The sequence below is a fragment of the Carassius carassius genome, chromosome 20 (assembly GCF_963082965.1).
Source record: "Carassius carassius chromosome 20, fCarCar2.1, whole genome shotgun sequence".
Lineage (NCBI taxonomy): Eukaryota > Metazoa > Chordata > Actinopteri > Cypriniformes > Cyprinidae > Carassius > Carassius carassius.
In genome coordinates, this window is record NC_081774.1 from 17395593 (window position 1) to 17414439 (window position 18847).

General features: G+C 42.0%; 2 protein-coding genes across 2 annotated transcripts; one reads left to right on the top strand and one right to left on the bottom strand.

The window, feature by feature from the left end:
* Nucleotides 1-8144: 8144 nt before the first annotated feature.
* LOC132095817 (bone morphogenetic protein 4) lies at nucleotides 8145-10347 on the top strand. The gene is made up of 2 exons (XM_059500900.1): nucleotides 8145-8690; nucleotides 9307-10347. The coding sequence occupies exons 1-2, from the start codon at nucleotides 8372-8374 to the stop codon at nucleotides 10056-10058; spliced, it is 1071 nt and encodes a 356-aa protein (XP_059356883.1). The 5' UTR covers nucleotides 8145-8371; the 3' UTR covers nucleotides 10059-10347.
* Nucleotides 10348-13261: 2914 nt separating this feature from the next.
* LOC132095818 (uncharacterized) lies at nucleotides 13262-15223 on the bottom strand. Its single transcript, XM_059500901.1, has 3 exons — nucleotides 15090-15223; nucleotides 14111-14481; nucleotides 13262-13815 (listed from the first exon to the last, which is right to left on the bottom strand). The coding sequence occupies exons 2-3, from the start codon at nucleotides 14476-14478 to the stop codon at nucleotides 13695-13697; spliced, it is 489 nt and encodes a 162-aa protein (XP_059356884.1). The 5' UTR covers nucleotides 14479-14481; nucleotides 15090-15223; the 3' UTR covers nucleotides 13262-13694.
* Between the last annotated feature and the right edge of the window lie 3624 nt (nucleotides 15224-18847).

The window sequence follows — 18847 nt, forward strand, 5'->3', positions numbered from 1 at the left end:
TTCTTTAGCGATTTCCTTTTACTGGTTTCCTTTTACTGTTTTTACTGTTTTTTTGCAGCGTTGAGCGCTATGACCACTCAAACACGGTATTTGTTGAGCACATGAATAAAACCGCCAATCAGAGACGGTTTGATTAGCAGTTTTTTTGTTCTCTTACGAGAGCTCTCTCGTACTGCGTCTTAGCTAAGACGCTACGGGAAAAGTCTCTTTTCACGAAATACTGAAGCAAAAAATTATCCTTAATTTTGTATTTTTGTAAAGCGCATTTGCAGCAGTACACAGCCATAGGCGAGACGGCTCGTTCGCTCATTGGCTTGTTCTGTGGCAACTGCACAGCCTATCGAGCGCGGGCTGATGCAACATCAGACCAATAAGCCACTTCCCGCCGACCAATTTGCCACTTCCCGCCGAAACGGGTGTGGCCCAACCTATAAAAGGAGCTCGAAAAGGCTGACTCACCTGATTTTTCATCTCTTCAGCGAAGCTCACGCATCGCTGGATCACGGAGGAAGCAAGCGCCGTCTGAGAAAGCACATCAGCAGGACGAGCCATTCTGAAGCTGCTGGCATCGCCGCCTTCCACTGCCGTTCCTGCTGCGCTATCCGGCGCCTATATCCTTTCAATTCTGTTATATCCAAGCTGTTCTTTATGTGTGTGTGTGTGTTCGCCCTGCGACACACACTCGTAAAAGAGCTCACGTCTTTTTTATGATGCCTTCCTGCGGCTCGTCAGAGCCCCACTCAGCGAGGGAGACCGGTACGTCATCTGTGTCTCCTGCCTGGGTGAAGATCATGCAGCGCTCGCTGACGGTGGATGCCCCCACTGCGAGCTGTTGCCATGGTGACTCTGAGGACTCGCCTGGCCTTTTTCTCTGAGCCTGCATTCTCCGCTGCGCTGAGGCGCCGTAAAAGCATCGCTTCCAGCGGATTCCGGAACCGTCTTCAGCTCAACCGAGCTCGCCGGTTCGCCCTGCTTCACTGGCCCCCCCTGCATCGCTTCCCGGTGGGCAGCGCCCGCTGTTTGCCGGCGCATCGTCCGAGGAAGTCGATCTCAGGGCCGCGTCGGGGGAAGAGGACACGCGCTCTCTGCTAGCTTCGGGCAGTGAGGGCTGGGCGAGCTCCAAAGATCTCGCGCCTTCTGCTCAGAAGCCCAGCAGACGAGCTGACATCGAGAAGGAGCCGGGGCGATGTTGGCCGCGATGAGTCTCGGCCGCGAGTGGTTTGCACCAGCGCCCCCCCTCTCGTTCCCGGCTGGATGGTATTTCCCTTTCGGATGAGCGTACTTCTCAAAGCCTGCCTCATTTCTTCCTGAGCTTCACGAAGAGGTGGCGAAGGCTTGGAACGCTCCATATTCAGCGCGAACTCATTCGTCTGTCTCACTAGCATTCTCCACACTGATGATGCTAAAAACAGGAACTACCACTCACTTCCGCAGGTGGAACAGGCTATAGCGACGCACCTTTGTCCGCCCTCTGCTGGACGGCAGCAAAAGCGGTGTTGCCATCTAAAGCCTGCTGTGTGACGCTGCGTCGGCACTACTAACGATGGCTGCTTCATCGAAGCGCAGGTGTACGAGTTCCGCTGTGGCCGAGCTCTCACCCAAGCGTGCCGCTGTTTCAGTTCCAGGAATTGTGACTGTCTCAGCGTTTTCTGCAATGCGCAAGCCTGCACAGTTGCCCGCTTGCCTGCACACAAAAGCCGTTATCACAACAGCTTCAGCAACGCAGCTCGAGACCCCCGTTCTCGCTCTACCGGCCGTCGCCCCGCACTGCGGGGCCCGCGGCAGAGGATTACGGTGAGGCCGGGAGCCCCGAAGCCATCCTAGGAAAGCCATCTACGCATGCTGCATGACGCTGCGTCGGCACTACACACGATGGCTGCTTCATCGAAGCGCCGGTGTACGAGTTCCGCTGTGGCCGGGCTCTCACCTAAGCGCGCCGCTGTTTCAGTTCCAGAGATTGTGACTGTTTCAGCGTTTTTTGCAATGCGCAAGCCTGTACAGTTGCCCACTTGCCTGCACACGAAAACCGTTATCACGGCTACCCAGATATTTCCCGAAAAAGGTGTAATTTCAGGTGTCCCGGCCACGGCCGATGGTGCTATAAATGTAGTGACGATGCCCACTGCTCAGTGCCCATCTCCACATATAAGCACAGCCCTGCACACAGGGCCTGCGCCCATAAAAGCGACTCAAGTCGATCGCGCACACTGCATAGTAAGCGTGCCCACCCCTCAGTGCCCACAATTACTATGTCACACGCGTCATGTGGTTTCTGTAAAAAAAAAAACCTGTGCACGCTCGTCCGGCCACGGCCGATGGTGCTATAAATGCAGTGACGATGCCCACTCCTCAGTGCCCATCTCCACATGTAAGCACAGCCCTGCACACAGGGCTCGCGCACATAAGATCGACACAGATTGGTCGAGCGCGCCGCATAGTAAACGTGCCCACTCCCCAGTGCCCACATACACTATGTCACATACGGCGCGTGGCTTCTGTAAAAACGCGGCCCGTGCACGTACGCTCTGCACAGGCAGACAGCGAGTTGAAAGTGGTAAATGTGCACATATGCAGCCCACAGTTACTCGCAGACATATCGAGTCCCACGGGACCTGCTCAGCCTACCCCCAGTCGGTTAAGCGCCGGGACGGGGTCGAGGAGGAGCGATCTGCCCGCTGTGATCAGCGCGCTCCCCGCCTCAAATGCGCAGCACACCCGAGCGCCGCTGTTGCCCGGTCAACAGAGCGCACTTCGCATCCAGCCCTTAGCCATTCATGCAGATGCATGGTCAGCGCTTCCAGGGGTTTTGGATTGGTTGCTAGGCTTTATAAAGAGAGGCTACTCGCTACAGTTTTTTTCGACGCCCTCCGCGCTTTTCAGCGCGCGTCGAAACTACGGTCAAAACAGAAGTAGCACACATACTTCGGGCCGAAATATCAAAACTGTTGAGCAAAGGGGCTGTAGAGCCTGTGTCTCAAGCTCAAAGCGAGGGGGGGGCTTTACAGCAGATACTTTCTGGTGCCCAAGAGAGACGGGGGGCTCAGGCCCATACTGGATCTAAGACAGCTGAACAAGGCATTGATGAAACGCAGTTTCAAAATGCTTACGACCAGGAAACTCCTCGCGCAGATTCGCAGAGGGGACTGGTTCATGTCAATAGATCTGAGGGATGCGTATTTTCAAATACAGATAGCGTCAAACCACAGGCGATATTTGAGATTCGCCTTCGAGGGCCAGGCATACCAGTTTACAGTCCTCCGTGACTCCTCGTACGTTTACGAGGTGCATGGATGCAGCGCTCGCTCCTCTCAGACTCAGAGGCATACGAGTGCTGAATTATTTGGACGACTGGCTGGTTCTGGCCCGATCACGAGCGGAGCTCGTGGACCACAGGGCCGTTTTACTCGATCACCTCGAGAAGCTCGGCCTCAGTGTCAATTGGGCGAAGAGTTCGCTGAACCCCAGTCAGACGATCCTGTTTCTGGGTATAGTTCTGAACTCGTGTTCCATGACGGCGCGGCTGTCACCACAGCGCGCGATGGGCATTCAGCGCGCAGCGAGTTCTTTCCGCTGCGGCGCGACCGTGTCGCTCAAACACTGTCAAAAGATGCTGGGTCTCATGGCCTCAGCATCTCCGGTTCTGCGGCTGGGCCTGCTCCGCATGCGCCCCCTGCAGTTCTGGCTGAAGGCTCGGGTGCCGCGCAGAGCGTGGGCGTCTGGCTGGCTGCATTTCAAGGTCGATCAGAGCTGTGTTGCGGCTCTAGCACCTTGGACAGCGAACGGCTGGTACCGATCAGGTGTAAGCCTGGGGACTTCCCCGAGTGTGAAAATGGTGTCGACGGACGCCTCCACCTTCGGGATGGGGAGCGCTGCTCGAAGGCAGACTGTCCTTTGGCCTATGGTCAGAACGGGAAAAGCTCCATCATATCAACTGCCTGGAAATGCTGGCAGTGGAGAACGCGCTGACGCGCTTTTGTCCCCATATCAAGGATCACCACGTCGTAGTCCGTGCAGACAACATGTCCGTGGTGTCCTACATAAATCGTCAGGGGGGTCTCGGGTCCCGAAACCTGTGCAGGCTGATGGAACGCCTCCTGGTTTGGGCTCAGCGCAACGTGTGCTCGCTGAGAGCAGTGCATGTGCCTGGACTGCAGAATCTGGGTCCAGACAGGCTGTCCAGAGGCAATGTTCCTACGGGCGAATGGTCTCTACACCCGCAAACAGTCCGGCTGTTGTGGGAGAGATTTGGCATGGCGGAGGTGGACCTCTTTGCGTCCCACGAAAACGATCACTGCCTCGCGTTCTTTTCCAAGAACGAAAGCGCGCTGTCACGGAGATGGCCGTGCTGCCCGCTTTATGCGTTCCCTCCCGTCTCCCTCCTTCCGCAGGTGATAGAACGGGTGAGAGAAACGAGATGTTCAATACTGCTTGTAGCACCTCTTTGGAAGAACCAACCATGGTTCCCAGATTTGATGCAGTTAGCAGATGTCGCCCCGTGGCCGGTACCATTGAGGAGGGACCCCCTCTCGCAGGCCAGGGGCTCGATTTGGCACCCTCAACCGGAGTTGTGGTCCCTCCATGTGTGGGCGCTCAACGGTTACCCGCTGATCTCGCAGTGGGAGTGCTAAATACCATCACTCAGGCTAGAGCTCCGTCGAAACGACGTCTGTATGCCTCGAAGTGGTCGGTGTTCTCCAGCTGGTGCACAGCTCGAGGTTATTCACCCCTTAATTGTGAGGTGACGGAGGTCCTCTCCTTCCTACAGGAGCTGTTGGATAAGGGCAGAGCCCCATCCACGCTCAAAGTTTGTGGCGGCCATCGCGGCGTTTTCTGAAACGGCGTCCGGTCAGTCAATAGGAAGGAACGATTTAGTCATCCGGTTCCTCAGAGGAGCTAGGAGGCTGAATCTTCCCAGAACTCCGTCAGTCCCTATGTGGGACCTCGCGGCGGTTTTGGAGGCCTTGAAGGGTCCCCCTTTTGAGCCTATCCAATCGGTTAGCCTTCAGCATCTGTCGTTCAAGACAGTATTCTTGTTGGCTCTCGCTTCTGTGAAGCGTGTGGGTGATTTGCACGCGCTCTCGGTGAGCCAGTCGTGCTTGGAGTTTGGGCCCAATGACTCAAGGGTCATACTCAAACCTAGGCACGGTTATGTGCCGAAATCACTCAACACACCGTTTCGGGCTCAGGTTATTGCCCTGTCTGCCCTGCCGGTGTCAGGGGAGGATGGAGACTCGAGTCTTCTTTGCCCTGTCAGGGTTTTAAGAGCTTATGTGTCTCGCTCTGCTGCCTTTCGGCAGACAGAGCAGCTGTTTGTCTCGTTCGGTGGACGTTCCAAGGGAATGGCTGTTTCGAGACAGACTCTATCCAGATGGATAGTTGACGCCATAGCGTTAGCTTACGCTTCCAGGGGCCTTCAGTGCCCATTGGGCGTCAGAGCACACTCCACAAGAGGCGTCGCCTCATCGTGGGCGTGGTCTACTGGGATCTCCTTGCAGGATATATGTATGGCGGCAGGTTGGGCCTCGCCGTCTACATTTATCAGGTTCTATAACCTGGAGGTCCCCGCCTTGCAAGCAAGGCTGTTGTCGGTATAGTCGAATCAGGGCCCTGAGGGGAATTCTGAGTTCACGAGCGCTATGCGCTGCCGACTGTTATATGGGCAGTATTGCGTAAGACCCGCATTGCCACATTGGTCAGGCCTTGCCTCGGCTGTGTGATGTCATATTGCCGCATCTACGGATGCTACTGGATATAGGACGGAGGGCTTTTTCCCTTTTCTGTCCTGGACTCTCTGTGAGTCCCTCAGGTGACTGTGCACTGTAAATCCTGGGCGTTGCTTCAGGTTTATTGGTGTGTGATCCCTGCGCGCACGGCGTTTTACATTGGGTTCCCGTAGTGTCTTAGCTAAGACGCAGTACGAGAGAGCTCTCGTAAGAGAACGTACTCGGTTACTAAACGTAACCTCGGTTCTCTCTAGAAGAGCGAACGAGTACTGCGTTCTCTGCCGTGTGCACGATTCACTCTGGTTCGCTTCGGCGATGAAATAAATCAGGTGAGTCAGCCTTTTCGAGCTCCTTTTATAGGTTGGGCCACACCCGTTTCGGCGGGAAGTGGCAAGAAGGGTGCGAAGCAAACAGCAAACATTGGTTATAACAGAATTGAAAGGATATATGCGCCGGATAGCGCAGCAGGAACGGCAGTGGAAGGCGGCGATGCCAGCAGCTTCAGAATGGCTCGTCCTGCTGATGTGCTTTCTCAGACGGCGCTTGCTTCCTCCGTGATCCAGCGATGCGTGAGCTTCGCTGAAGAGATGAAAAATCAGGTGAGTCAGCCTTTTCAAGCTCCTTTTATAGGTTGGGCCACACCCGTTTCGGCGGGAAGTGGCAAGAAGGGCGCGAAGCGCCCTTATTGGTCTGATGTTGCATCAGCCCGCGCTCGATAGGCTGTGCAGTTGCCACAGAACAAGCCAATGAGCGAACGAGCCGTCTCGCCTATGGCTGTGTACTGCTGCAAATGCGCTTTACAAAAATACAAAATTAAGGATAATTTTTTCCTTCAGTATTTCGTGAAAAGAGACTTTTCCCGTAGCGTCTTAGCTAAGACGCAGTACTCGTTCGCTCTTCTAGAGAGAACCGAGGTTACGTTTAGTAACCGAGTACGTTTTTCAGTCTACCAAAACTATGTGAAGTCTTACATTTAAAAACAAAACAAAAAAAAAAAAAAAAACAACGAACTAATTTGGTTCTCGCCCTGTTTTGTATGTTGAATTATTCAGTTTCATCACAATTAACCAATTGCTGTCTATAATCTTAATCAACATTATAATAATTATTACAATATTAATGGCAATAATCGACCATGAGGTTTTTCATCATAGTACTGCAACCCTACCGAAGCATTACAGTTATGCCGCCTTTAAACAGCATTTCATAGTCTGGGTAATGTCTGATGTCATGTCAGGCTTTAGTTGGCCTATACCACTTTGGCAGTGTAAAGATGACTTTTGTTGATGATTATCAATTTTTAGTGGCAACAGAATACAGTATTCTGATTGATTCGTTGAATTAATTGATTAAATGTAAATAGCCTATTTGACATAAAAACATAGGCCTAAATTAATAAACATTACCCTTTGGGTAATGCCACAGTGAAATCATAAATTACAGAGAAGGCTAGTTCATCTGTGATCTAAATGTGCCGAGGGCTCTTAGTTTACAGAATTAAGGAATTCTGTGTCAGTGTGTATTTTTGTAATTTAGTTGTAAATTAACTGGAGAAGCTTGACAGCGGGGCATGTTCTAAACACTCAGACGTGCCCTTTAACCTGTGGCAGAGGGGGATGATTAAAAATTATACATTTAGGTCATAATTTGTCTGATGTAACATATGGTGTGTTGTTACAAAAAAGTTTATTGTGGGTGTGTATTGAGTGCATGTGACAACCTTCCCCTCATGTTTGAAATAGAGCCGTCTTTTTGTTTGGCCTCAAACGACCAATTACTCAATGCAGCACTCTTGGCTTTCTGACAGCATGAATGCCGCAGTATTTGTTTGAAACGTACCTAAAAACCTTTCACACACTTTTTACCTCAGAAGAGTCATCTGAGCATGTGATACGCAACACGTGATGCGTAAGCTTTGGCACTTATTCAAATTATCCAACCTTTTTTTTTTAGTTCAGTTTTGTTTAGATATGTCTTGCTTTATTTTACTACTGCATGTGGCTCTTGTTTTACTGCCGTCTGTCACTCAATATCTAAACAGATATGTTGTGTCCTACATGAAAACAGAAAGGAATTTTTGAAAAGTAACATAGAAATGTCATTTATTAGATAACGCTGCAAGTTTAGGCAAGACCACACACCACGGTGGTCCCATAATTACAGATTATTCTTTATCTTAAAATAATTAGTAATATACATATCAATCAGATCTTCTGAAATGTGGTATGATGAAATATAGAAACGTAATGCAGTAATACACTCAGTTTAAATGCTTATCTTTCTTGACCTGTATATCTTGTTGTTACATCATGGTTATGTATTTCCGTATTTTCCAGTGTTGTTTGAAAATGTCATAGTAAATAATATTGATGGCAAACGAAAGGCATTCTGCGTTCATGCGTGTGTTTGTGTGTATACAGCTCCAAAGTCCCAAGTCCAAGACAAATTTCATTATTCTTCTAAAAGTCATATTGACATGGTGTCATTGTGCAGTGAATGGTTAAATGTACGTGAAGTTTCAGTGTGGGTGTAGATGAGCAATCGTCTCCAGTGGGGCGTGGCCTGTACCTGTATAAATGAAAGCATGTCTGGAATGTCATTCATTGCACTAACCAACACAAAGACAGCACAAACAAAACGAATTTGCCATGCAGAACTCAATAGCACAGTGCTTTCTCCTTTCTGTATGGGCTGTTATTTTTAGCTCTTGTCTGAGAGAGTCTACAGCTCAACAGGGGCATGAGGAAACGTACAAGGGCCTGCAGCTTGAGGCTCTGAAGAGCATTATTCTGGAGTACCTCGGGATGGATGCGCCACCCGGGCCTGGAGGAAGAGCTTCTCATCAGGACCTGGTCAGGATGTACCGTCAGTATAGGAGAATGGGACACTTGCTTAAGGGCAACTCCAGTGAGGAACAGGAGCTTCAGCCTGCAAGAAGAGCCTCTACAGTGCTCTTTCCCAGAACAGGTAAGCTATAAATACAGTTGTTACATAAAGTATAGTGTAATTGTGTAGACTTAACTTTTATGTGCGGATTTAAAAAATGAATGTATTATATTTGATTTTATTCATATTCACTGGACTCAAGTAGTCTAAAAATAAAATATATACACGTTTTATACATTTATATTTAGTTTGCGTTATCCAATTTATAGATAGATAGATAGATAGATAGATAGATATTTATATATAATAAAAATATTTAATTTACTTACATTCACATGTAACTTATTTACGTCAATATATAATATTTATTTGCATATATATTTATGTGTAGTATATATTTGGTTTGCATTGTTGAATTTCAGTTTTTCTTTATTTTGAACTTAATTTTAATGTTTTTTTCATTTGGATGAATTTTGTAAAGTGTATATATGTGTGTGTGTGTACTATATATATATATATATATATAGTATATATTATATTGTATGTGTATTATATATTATTATTTTGTAATAATATTATATAATATTATATAATTATATTATGTAATATATTATATGATATACTAATTTTCACATATATATGTTACGTATCTGGTTAACACTGTCTAATTAAAGTTTTTATTATTATTTATTAACAGTACAGCTTCTGAATTCTTCCGTGGATTCCCAGAAGCAGTGGTTCAGAGCTGTTTTCTACAAAAACTCACGCATTAAAACTGGAGTCAACCTCAAACATGCAAGGCTGCAAATTAAGAGACCACACACAGACAAAATCACACCAGGCCAGCCGTGGCTCTCAAAAGACATTGTGGTTAGAATGCATAAACCTCCTGGTTTTCATACAGGGACTGTATTTCACGCGGGGGACTTGAGTACTCGGGATGTTACGTTGCATTTGACATTTGCGGTTAAGAAGTGGCTTAAGGACACCAGTGCTGAGCTTTTAGTTGTTGAAATTTGCCTCCTTAAAAAACAAGAAGTGAGTACACAATCCATGCCTCAGCTTGTTTTACAACTTGACCAAGCAGTGAGGAGAAGAAACAAGAGAGCTCTATCTACTAGAGAGGAAAGCGTTGATGATGAAAGTCACTGCAGGCGAAAGTCTTTAAATGTTTCTTTCAAAGACATCGGCTGGTCAGACTGGGTTATTGCTCCCTCGGGCTACACTATGCACTACTGTGATGGTTCCTGCCCACACAATTATAAACCTGCTAGTATGCATACGCAGGTGAAGTCTCGTCTGCATCTCTTGTCTAAGGGAACAACACCCGGGCCTTGCTGTGTACCAGCTGCATATGAGCCGATGGTTCTCATGCACTATGACAGCCGTGGAAAGTTGAAGCTCACGCCTTTTAACGATTTGATAGTTAGTAAATGCCACTGCGCTTGAACAGCACGGGCACTGGTTATCCACTGAACACTATATTCTCAAAAGAGAAGATGAAAAGGAAGCAAAATATCTAGCTGATAAAATGCAAATCAATTTTATCACCCCCATTTGGTTACATTACATAGGTTTGGCTTCTTAAGGAAACCAGATGCCTGCTTTTCTGCATAACACTGAAATGTTGAAATGGGTACTGTATTTCCATGTGATTGACTTGCTGGAATATCAAGTTATTTATTGTAATTTATTTGAAATGTTTTTGTACTCGTTTGTTGCTTTGTTGTGAATGAATCAAAAACCCTTTTGTATTTTTGAAAGAATGTTAATAAAGTATATCGCTTTAAGAAGATGGATATTCAGAATGAATGATTAATGGCTGAATCATTGATCACATTTCAATGCAACACTTTTGAATATAAGATGAAAATCCTCACATACAGTAATTTATGAAACCCAATCAAAGGTTGAGCTGGTATAAAAACTCTGGATGTTGTAAAAAGCTTTAAATCTATGTTTAAATACTATGAAATTGTGGAGAACAGGCCATCGGAATGAATCATATGTGTCTGACTCACTCTGATCATATAACAATGAGCTATAAAATGAGATCACACTTATGTTTTACATAGGTACGTTTAAATTACAGTCTTTTACAATAATAATTTACAATTTCCACCCCCGGTTCTAGATAATATTTCAAGGTGGGTCATTCCATAAATACCCATAAAAGGTATTTATCCGTGTCAATCAATATCCATATTTATCCTGTCTATAAAGTGGGTCAGATCTAACAACTGTAGCCTTGAAAACACACATAGGTGTCGCTGGCCTTGACCAGAGAGTCAATGTCCTCTGAAGCAACCACAGCAGAGACGTGAGTTCATTTGTGACTCAGTATTTATATAATACTAGTCTCATTGTAGTCCATAAATATTTGTTGTCTGTTGACCCTGCAGGATTTTGCTGACTATAACTATTTTTGAGATACATTATTTGATGTATTGTTTTGACGTAATGTAATATTTCACTTGGTAATGATAACAATAATATCTGCAAACATCACACACCGAAGCATAAAGCAATAAACCATTCCTTGTACTTCTGATGTCATTTTACTCACTTCAAAGATGAAGTTATGGTTCATATATCAATAAAATTAAAAATGTAATAGGTTTAAATATTATGAATCATGTTTAATATAAAATAAGTAGTGATATAAACGAGCATTTGCTATCTACTTCTTACATATGAGGGTATAGTAGAATTACAGTAAGGAAATATAATAAAGTAGGCTGTCAATAACCTCCTAACACAGATAAAATTAAATATGTCTCTGTCTCAAAATACTGAAAGCCCCTTGAAAGTCTCTAAATAAACATTCTTCAGCCAGGACTGTGGTACCTATTTAGAGAATGTGAAATATAATATTTAATATCAAAATTTTAATGATACTTTCCACATTTATTATTTAATATTATTAAAAATTGTTGACGGCGATAGCAGCATGCCGACATCAATCTTTTTCTTCTTTTTTTTTTTTGACAGACATTTTTCATTAATAGCTTAGGCCTACAGAAAACACCAAGACAGTTATATGTCATAACCATTTTACTGAAAAATGATGGCATACATCACATTAATGATTAGCTTGTGCTTTCAAGGCTGCACTTTCTAAAGATACACTCTCAGAAAAACTTACTAATATGTACACTTCAGGTAGGCTACTATATACTTAACGTACTACATGCTTTTACTAATATGTACTTTTAAAGTACTAATATGTACCTTCAAGGTACTAATATGTACCAGTTACAGGTAAATAAGATACAAAGAAAAAAAAAAATTTCTGAGAGTGTACCAAGACCATCACAAGTCATTCTCACTTCGTCTATGTCAACAAGTTGCATGATCTTATCTGGCTGACAACTTTAAAAAGTCGACAAGCAGAATTCACAAACCAACTGTTTGCAAAAATAAAATGCATGTACACTTTAAAAAATACATATATACAGTACATAGTTAGATACAGCGCAAGTGACTCATGCTTAAGCTTTTGAGCCTTTATGAAGGCAGTAGCCTCATGCCATCCAAAGAAAGTTAATGGGACTGCGTCAATGTAATGTTTAAATTCCTTATAAATGGACTTAAACTGACTTTAACTTTGAGGTAAAATGAAAGCATATTTAAATCAGCAGCAATCTCATGTAAGATCTGCAGTTGAGAAATATAACTGACAAAGTCATTTGTCAACAGGATATGCAGCAATTTTAAGAAAACCACGTATTTTATACATTTCCAGAGAGATGTGTATGATTAACACCTAGACAAATGGGCAAACAAAGACTGAATTGTATGCCTGAGACATTTCTGGCAGTTTCACAGTTCCATATCCAACCCCCTGCTTGTCTAATGTTCCACTTGTTTCGTTTAGTTGTGGAAGTGGAAAAGACATTCTCAGCTAATTTGTAGCTAATCGCTGAGAGAGGAGATCTTTCAGTAAAGGTTTCAGTGAGTCACAGTGACAAAAAGATCATAAGACACAGTCAAGATAGATAATTATTACCACCATCTAATTAATATGGAAGCTTGAAGAACAAGCTTTGCATGTGAAAACATGAGCATAATCCTTATGAAATAAGGGCGTGTGAAATTAACTGCACATAAGCTACTGTTCAGAAGTTCGTGGTTGGAAAGATTTTTGTAATGTCTTTTGAAAATCTGTTCACCAAGCCTACATTTATTTGATCAAAATACAATAAAACCGCAATATTATAAAACAATAGAATTCAATTGAATGTTTTTCAATTTCAATATATTTTAAAATACAACTAATAATATTCCTGTGATTGCCAAGCTAAATTTTCATCAGTCACTACATTGTCTTCAGTGTCACATGATTCTTCAGAAATCAGTCTAATATGCTAATCTGCTGCTTAAGAAATATTTCTTATTAATATCAATGTTGTGCAAACGGGCTTAATAATTTTGTGGAAACTATGATTTTTTATTTTTTTGCAAAAGAACAGCCTTTATTTAAAATAGAAATCATGTGTAACATTATAAATGTCTTTACTATCACTTTCGATTAATTTAATGTGCCCTTGTTAAATAAAAGTAATAATTAATGTGTATATATATAAACTTTACTGACCACAAACGTTCATGAATAGAAGTTGACCAAATTCATTAATTCAGCAAATATTTTTATTTTACATTAAAATGTGTGAATGCCCCCCCCCCCCCCCTTTGCTGAAAAGTCCAGCATATGACCCAGCATCTCAACAAGAACTTAGTTATTGGTCCACCCAACCAGTACAAACCAGTCTGTACAGCATGGAACGTTCACGCTGGTCTAAACTGGACTTTTCAGCTGGGATTATTTACAATCGGCAAAAACACCTGTTAAACTGTGATCAATGAGGTCATGACTATGTTATGCTGTCTCACAGTGAGTTCAGACAAAAAACTACATGTAATGTTTGTTAGGGCCATTGAATCACTATTTCTCGGGCAAATTGTTTTGCCCTAGATTTCACCCTTTAAAAATAAAGACTTGTTATTTTTTCATATCATGCCAGTACAAATGATTCTACTGAACATTTTGGGCATTAATACTGGACAGCAAAACATTTCAGACTTTCAAGCATCTGGCATGATGTAAACATCCTCAGAGATTTCAGCCCCGTCTGGATTGAAGAGGGCAGGATCATTGCTGTAGATTGCATCATGTGGATCACACTGCACGTATGCTTGATGGTCTCTAAATGGGGGGCAAAAGTGAAATTCAGTTCTTGGAAACTCACATCCTTATAAAAAGTTGAACTGCTTAATTTTCACCAATACATAACCCAATAAATATTGCTGCAAAATAAAAACTCCTTTATTGTAACTCTCTCTGACCGTTATTACCACACATTCAGTGTGTCACTGTGATCTTGCAAAACAGATCTTCGCAGGAAATTCCATTTCTATTGTAAAGACTTATCTTAACCTGCTCATGACCTAGTTTCTAATGATCTACATTAGTGCAGTGAGATTTGACTTTTGTACTTTACCTGTGAGTGTTCTCACTCTGTACAGCACTCTGAAATTTGTGCAGATCAGACTGTCCACCTTGAAAGTTCTCATAGATTGGGCTCTGGGGTGCGGGCTGAAGTCCTCCGGTGTATCCACTGTATGGAGACTCCCTGGAATCCCCATTGTGACTCTTATCTTGGCTCTTAAGTTTGTTCGATAATTCAATATCCATTGATTTTCTGTGTCGAAACCAGAGAAACACTGCTATCCCCACCAGCAGCAAAGCCACAAAGAATATAGGCAAACCCACAAGAAGTCCAAGTGAAGATGTGCTATTAGGACTTGAAGGACTCGTTGCAGAATAACTAAACGTTGCAATTGTGCTATGTGTGCTATTTGAAACCATGGTCTAAAAAGACAGAAAAAAATATATTATTATATCTATATTGAAAACATTCACAACTATGTATTTCAGAAGAGAAAGTGATCTATTTTTAGTACTGTTATTTACACTGAAATTCAGAGGTGGACAGTACTGAAGTATTTTTACTCTGCCGTAAAATAACTTTTCACGTGTCTGTACTTTATTAGAGTGTTTTTCTTTACTTCACAATATTCCAAAGCATGATATTATACTTATTACTGCACTACTTTTCATATTAAATATAATTTAATATTTAATTACATTAGAAATCTATTTCTTTCTTACTTTTACTCAAGTAAAAGTCGTTCAAAGATTTATTTGAGTACAATAAAAAAGTACATTTTTAATGTTCTTAAGTATTTAAGGTAAAACAAACAACAACTTTTATTTATGAAATGAAGTGCAGTAAAAATTATGACATTATGCTTTGAAATGTAGTGAAGTAAAATTTTCCAAAGAAAAATACTTTTTAAATTTAAAGTAAAAATACTTCACTACTGTCCGCCTCTGATGAAAGTCATCAAATTAACATTGAAATAATTATTTGCACTTATGTAACTCAAATAAAACTTTCATAATGGGAATAAACTTACAATATCGTGTAGGCGAAACTGTATCACCTGTGTCTGTATCTCGGTAGCGGACTGAAATGGTCAAGCTGCCGTTTGCCGTTTCTTTTTGCAGAAAGAGCCTGAAAGTTCCTCTTTCACTGAAGTAGTCATGTAACCTGGAAATTCACACCCCCAGAAATCATTCTTCCTGTTGACTTCCTATAAACAGTTATACATCTGCTCTGAAAATTAGATTTGTGGGTTAATGATAATAGGAGCTTGATATGCAAATAATTGCTGATCATAACTTCTCAAACTTTACCAGTAATCCATAAATGATAGCACATATTTTAGCCTATTGTCATCCACCACTGATCACAAAGCCTTCAAAAATAAAAAGCTGAAATCATTTTAAAAGCAAATACATGAACAATGCATGCTATACTGTGACATAAGTGTATCACTAACAGAAACCCAGTAAATGTGACCAATTTGAATATACAGAAATGAAAGCAGATTTACAAGACCAAGACTTCAAAGTAAAGCTCAAAAGTAGAAAAATTAAAGAAAGAAAAAAAAGAGAAAGTAGCTTAGATGTTGTGGGTTATGCTGACAGACATTTGAACATCCTCTATGAAAAGGAGGAACTTAGTTTATGCTAACATTGCGAGACAAGCAAAATAAGGCTGTTTTTTCTCACAGGTTTTTGCTGGGACTAATATGCATTGTATACACTGTGGCTCCAAAAAGAGGGCGATACTGTCAGAATAAGGTTCAAGTTATGGTCAACGTACTTATCTTTTGAGTTTATAACACCCCCTGGTGTTAAAAAAAGTGCATTTGCCCTAAAACTCGCATATGTTTCTTCATTTTTGTTAGTGGACAAACGGTGAGAATGAAATAGGGTCAGTCTGTCTGGAAATAACTACATCATTCTTGAGAAAAAAACAACTCAACTGTTACTTGGTGTGCCACTCGGAGACCCGTTTCATTCTTGATAATGTTGACTAGCATTAACAGCTGGAAAACCCCTAACTCCAATCCAATTTACATCCATGATCTGGGGAAAATAATTCCTGGTTCATTGGAAATAGCTTTTTAAAGATGTCGTGTTAGTAGGTCAAACAAAACAGACAGCTTTGTTTGACTACTTTGCCTAAACTAGTAGACAAAACTTTGAAAACAGGATTTTCCAGTGTTAGCTTTGCTCTAGACAGATAAACAGAGGCTAAATGGGTTCTTTAACTGTAGCCTATTAGTCTGAGAAAACAAATGCTCCATCTTCAGGTAGCAAAGATTTCACTTCTATGTGTCTGTTTTTCAATTTCAGGACTGTGATGCATAAAGATTGCTTATAAAAAAATATTTAATCAAGGATCGTGAATGATAGAGTGTCTGAAGTGAAACACTGCGTACTGAAGTAAATTGATGGCTGCAAATAATGCTACATGACACTGACATCCACTGCATTGCACAACATTTCAGTTATGTCTTGGTGAGGTGTTATCTCAACTATACACAACTTCTCTTTCTCTATTAAAAATTCCCCAGCTGTTGTAAAACACTTCCTTTTTACATGCAACATGCTTGCAGTGGTTCTGTTTAGCAGCATTTTTTATTCAAATATTTTTGTCGATTTTCATTACTATACAACAATCTCAGCCACATGAACATATATACAACATTCTTTTTAAATCACATATTTCACACCGAAACACATACAAACAACAAACACATAAGCACCCCTTAAAAAAGGGAGGGGGGGGGGTCCATAAGGATTCAACATAAGATAAAAAGGGCTGCCAGACATTTTACAGAGGAGCCTTGGATAGTATTCTTAAGGTGCTCAAGTTTAAGATAAGACCACCTCTACCCAGTGTTTTTGAGATGGTGGCCCTTTGCCTTTTTCCAACTGAAGAATCAGGCACCTAGCCAGTAATGAGGAAAAGGCAAGTGACAGGTGCACTTCTTACAGCACTACAGTCAAGGGATTAGGGTCTATGTCTTTGTCATATATAGATGAAAAAGTTCTGAAGATGTCTATCCAAAAAATTTTTTATTCTGGGGCATCCCCAAAATATATGACTCGGGACTGCTGGATCCAACCCACATCTGGGGTAAGATGACTTTGACCCTGGATACATCTTAGCCAGCTTGCTCCTAGACAGATGAAGCCTATGAAGCACTTTGAATTGTAAAAGGAGAATCGTGAATGAATTGGAGTTATTTCGATACTGGCCAAAATTACTGGATCGGATATCGTAGGAGTTGGGGAAGTATAATCTGATCTGATACGAGCACAGACCTAATCTTAAACTGTCACACAAATGCTTAACAGCACCTCTGCGACATGCTGTAAAGTTCTAGATACTGTGCAGTTTATACAATGCAAGCATTTCGAGAGGTGGCAGCAGTGTTGAAAGATTCAACACCATGAAATTGATTAAACTAGAGTGAAAATATTTTAGTTTTCCAAAAAGAGGACAGTGGGTGCAGGCCGGGCCGGGGGGCTGTAAATTGTGGTTGGTGGTTAAAGTAATGCCGAAAGTGCCCAAAGTAGTGCAATCTCAAATATCAAAACTCAAAATATGTCCTTTCCATAGTATCTAAAATACATACACAGGGCTTGACAGTAACTTGACACTCATTTACATCAGTTCAGTTGTTGTGAAATTACCTGATAAATGTTGACTGTTGGCGTGCTAATATTTACTTGAACTAGATTTACAACCCTTTTAAATGTAAAACCACTGTACACACCCAAATCAAGACTACATAAATGTGTAACAATACAGGTCATTGTCATTAGCTCTAATAAGGTTGTGTGTAAAGCTCCTTTTTAAAATAAATCCATGTATTAAGATAAAGACATAAAAAAGTAGCTTCTTGTTACATAATAAAAGTGGTGCTTGGATGTAGAAGATTAATAAAAAATATGAAAAACTGAAGAAAAAAAACACCTTTATCATGCACTGTCTGTTTAAATATCAGAATCAGACTCAGAATTAATTGATTGAACCACACTGGGAAATTCTTGGATTCTGGGAAATTCATTGGAAAGTCAGTCGAAAAATGCATGCCATGGTTTGGACAAAGTTGCTTTTATCTTCATTAAAATTTGACGGGAACGTTCCTCTCATCATAAAGAACACATTTCAGTTTGTGTCATTTTTGTGCTCAGGCCCTAATATTGACTACTGGTTAGGTTGCAACCCTCTACGGACACCTTGGCAATTGAATCGCCATTGGCTAGTAAATATTTTAGTTTACTTGCCAGACTGATAGATATATATATATAAAACTGCGCCATTTTACAAATATTATATATATATATATATATATATAATATTTGTAAAATGGCGCAGTTTTTTAAAATATACTTTTAACATCAGTCAGTCAAGCTTTATTTTTTATAATAATGAAGTATTATTTAATACAACTTAAGTAATTAGAAGTACATTTGATAACCATGTTTGAATGCATATTAGTCAATTTAACCGAACATTTTAACTTGAGAGGTGGTTGTTTTTTCTGTCATTCAATGTTTCTGACAAAAAAAAAATTGGGGAAAAAACTAACAAAAATAGGATTGATGAGCCGCTGGATTCATGAATATTAATCAGGTTTTGTGTGTTCGCTTGAACTGATTTGCTGAATTCAAAACAGGTACGATAATAGGTGAGCCCCAGCCAATTGAATTTCCATTAGCGCATTAACTCCACCCACTACCGGAAAACCAGGCTGTTCTTAAAAGCTAAAGACTTCCATCCATAGGAACGCCGTTATTTTGACAGGAAAAT